At 48.9% G+C, this 2,500-nt stretch overlaps 1 protein-coding gene across 1 annotated transcript in view; it reads right to left on the bottom strand.

Annotated features, from left to right (window-relative positions):
* The window catches only part of nmt2 (N-myristoyltransferase 2), a gene marked incomplete at its 5' end in the record, with an annotated part of 23,176 nt that overhangs the window by 6,194 nt on the left and 14,482 nt on the right, over positions 1–2,500 (bottom strand). The window contains 2 exons of the mRNA XM_083761613.1: positions 1,177–1,347; positions 1,864–1,972. Of these exons, the coding sequence (XP_083617739.1) occupies positions 1,177–1,347; positions 1,864–1,972 (280 nt within the window). The remainder of the gene's footprint in view (positions 1–1,176; positions 1,348–1,863; positions 1,973–2,500) is intronic.

Here is a 2,500-nt window from a genome sequence, read left to right as displayed (position 1 = left end):
GGTGGAGAGAGAGAGAGAGAGAGAGACTAGTCATGTCTGTCAGGACTCCACCTTCACCCTGAGGGTGGAGAGAGAGAGAGAGAGAGAGAGAGAGAGAGAGAGAGAGACTAGTCATGTCTGTCAGGACTCCACCTTCACCCTGAGGGTGGAGAGAGAGAGAGAGAGAGAGAGACTAGTCATGTCTGTCAGGACTCCACCTTCACCCTGAGGGTGGAGAGAGAGAGAGAGAGAGAGAGAGAGACTAGTCATGTCTGTCAGGACTCCACCTTCACCCTGAGGGTGGAGAGAGAGAGAGAGAGAGAGAGAGAGAGAGAGAGAGAGAGAGAGAGAGAGAGAGAGAGAGAGAGAGAGAGAGAGAGAGAGAGAGAGAGAGACTAGTTATCTTCTTTACAAACATTGCAACAATGCTGGTTAACAAACTGCCCTCCCGTTTTGGTGTAGAGCACATCAAAACCTTCTACAAAAACCTAGGTGTTTGTAAAGATGATTTTAAAATGTCAATGGTAACAACTGAGGAGGTACTTAAAAAACGGAGTGCCCTCCAACCCCACGAGGCCACTGGCCATGACAATATTCCCTCCAAATTTCTCAGAGACTCAGCCATTTCCATTGCTCACGTCATCACCCACATAGTAAACCTCTCCATCAAACAGGGACAGGTCCCCCAAGATTTTAAACTGGCCAAAGTAACCCCCCTGTACAAAAAAGGGAGTAAATTAGAACCCGGCAACTACCGCCCTATTTCTATTCTAAGCTCCATCTCGAAAGTGAAAAAATAGTCTATGAACAGGTTGAAAAGTATCTTGCCACTAATAAATTGTTGTACGATTTCCAATCTGGTTTCAGAACATCCCACTCCACTGACACATGCCTCCTCTATTTGAGCGACCACATCAAACACGAGGTGGATGCTGGCAAACACTGCGGCATGGTCATGCTGGACCTCCAAAAGGCTTTTGACACCGTGAACCACTCCATACTGGTTAACAAGCTTAAAGCTATTGGTTTTGATAGCACATCAGGGAGCTGGATGCAATCCTACCTGGAGGGGAGAGAACAGATGGTGGAGGTGAACGGTGAGCTGTGGCGTTCCACAAGGAAGCATACTAGGGCCTTCACTGCTCCTAATATATGGTGGTATATACTGGTTAACATCTCAGGCGTTCAGCCCCATACCTCCACTACGAAGCTGTCGATGATGTTCTCCTGGGGGAGGAACCAGTGCGCCACCTCCTCCGGGCCCATAGAGGGCGCCAGGTGGAACCGACGCAGGTGTCTCTGCAGCAGCTCCGTCACCTGGACGATGTCACCGCAATGCATCGGCCGCAGGCCTGGAGTCTTAGTGGTCTGGAAGGACAGACAGACAGACAGACAGACAGTCTTAGTGGTCTGGAAGGACAGACAGACAGTCTTAGTGGTCTGGAAGGACAGACAGACAGACAGACAGTCTTAGTGGTCTGGAAGGACAGACAGACAGTCTTAGTGGTCTGGAAGGACAGACAGACAGACAGACAGTCTTAGTGGTCTGGAAGGACAGACAGACAGTCTTAGTGGTCTGGAAGGACAGACAGACAGTCTTAGTGGTCTGGAAGGACAGACAGACAGTCTTAGTGGTCTGGAAGGACAGACAGACAGACAGACCGTCTTAGTGGTCTGGATGGACGGACAGACGGACAGAGAGACATTTCCCGTCCAGTTGATGTTAGTTAAGTGTTGACAGTGTGTAGAGCTTGTGTCTATAGCGTTCAGTGGAGTTAGTTAAATCAGGTAATCTGTAGACATAGAGATAGTTACATCAGGTAATCTGTAGATATATAGTAATCATATGTAATATATATGTAATCAGATTACAGAGATAGTTACATCAGGTAATCTGTAGAGCTTCATGGTTCTTTGTAGAGTCATGTTTCTGCTGAGGTGGGAGAACTTCACCTCCACCAGCTTCCTGGGGTTCAGAGAGCGATGCCAGTACCTGGAGACAGAACCGCACGCGCACACACACATACACACACGCACACACACATACACACGCACACACACACACACACACACACACACACACACACACACACACACACACACGCAATTAGAGAGACAGATGGATTGATGTGGGAATGCCATAACAAACATATCTTCATGTCTGTGTGTGTGTGTGTGTGTGTGTGTGTGTGTGTGTGCGTACGTGTGCTGTGTGTGTGTGTGCTGTGCGTGTGTGTGTGTGTGTGTGCGTACGTGTGCTGTGTGTGTGTGTGTGTGCTGTGTGTGTGCGTACGTGTGCTGTGTGTGTGCGTGTGTGTGTGCTGTGTGTGTGTGTGTGCTGTGTGTGTGTGTGTGTGTGTGTGTGTATGTGTGTGTGTGTGTGTGTGTGCTGTGTGTGTGTGTGTGTGTGTGCTGTGTGTGTGTGTGTGTGTATGCTGTGTGTGTGTGTGTGCTGTGTGTGTGTGTGTGTGTGTGTGTATGTGTGTGTGTGTGTGTGTGTGTGTGTGTGTGTGTGTGCGCT

The sequence above is a fragment of the Protomyctophum parallelum genome (genome assembly GCF_964188405.1).
Source record: "Protomyctophum parallelum genome assembly, chromosome: 3".
Lineage (NCBI taxonomy): Eukaryota > Metazoa > Chordata > Actinopteri > Myctophiformes > Myctophidae > Protomyctophum > Protomyctophum parallelum.
Note: the sequence above shows the minus strand (reverse complement) of the source record. Positions and strands in the feature narration are given on the sequence as shown.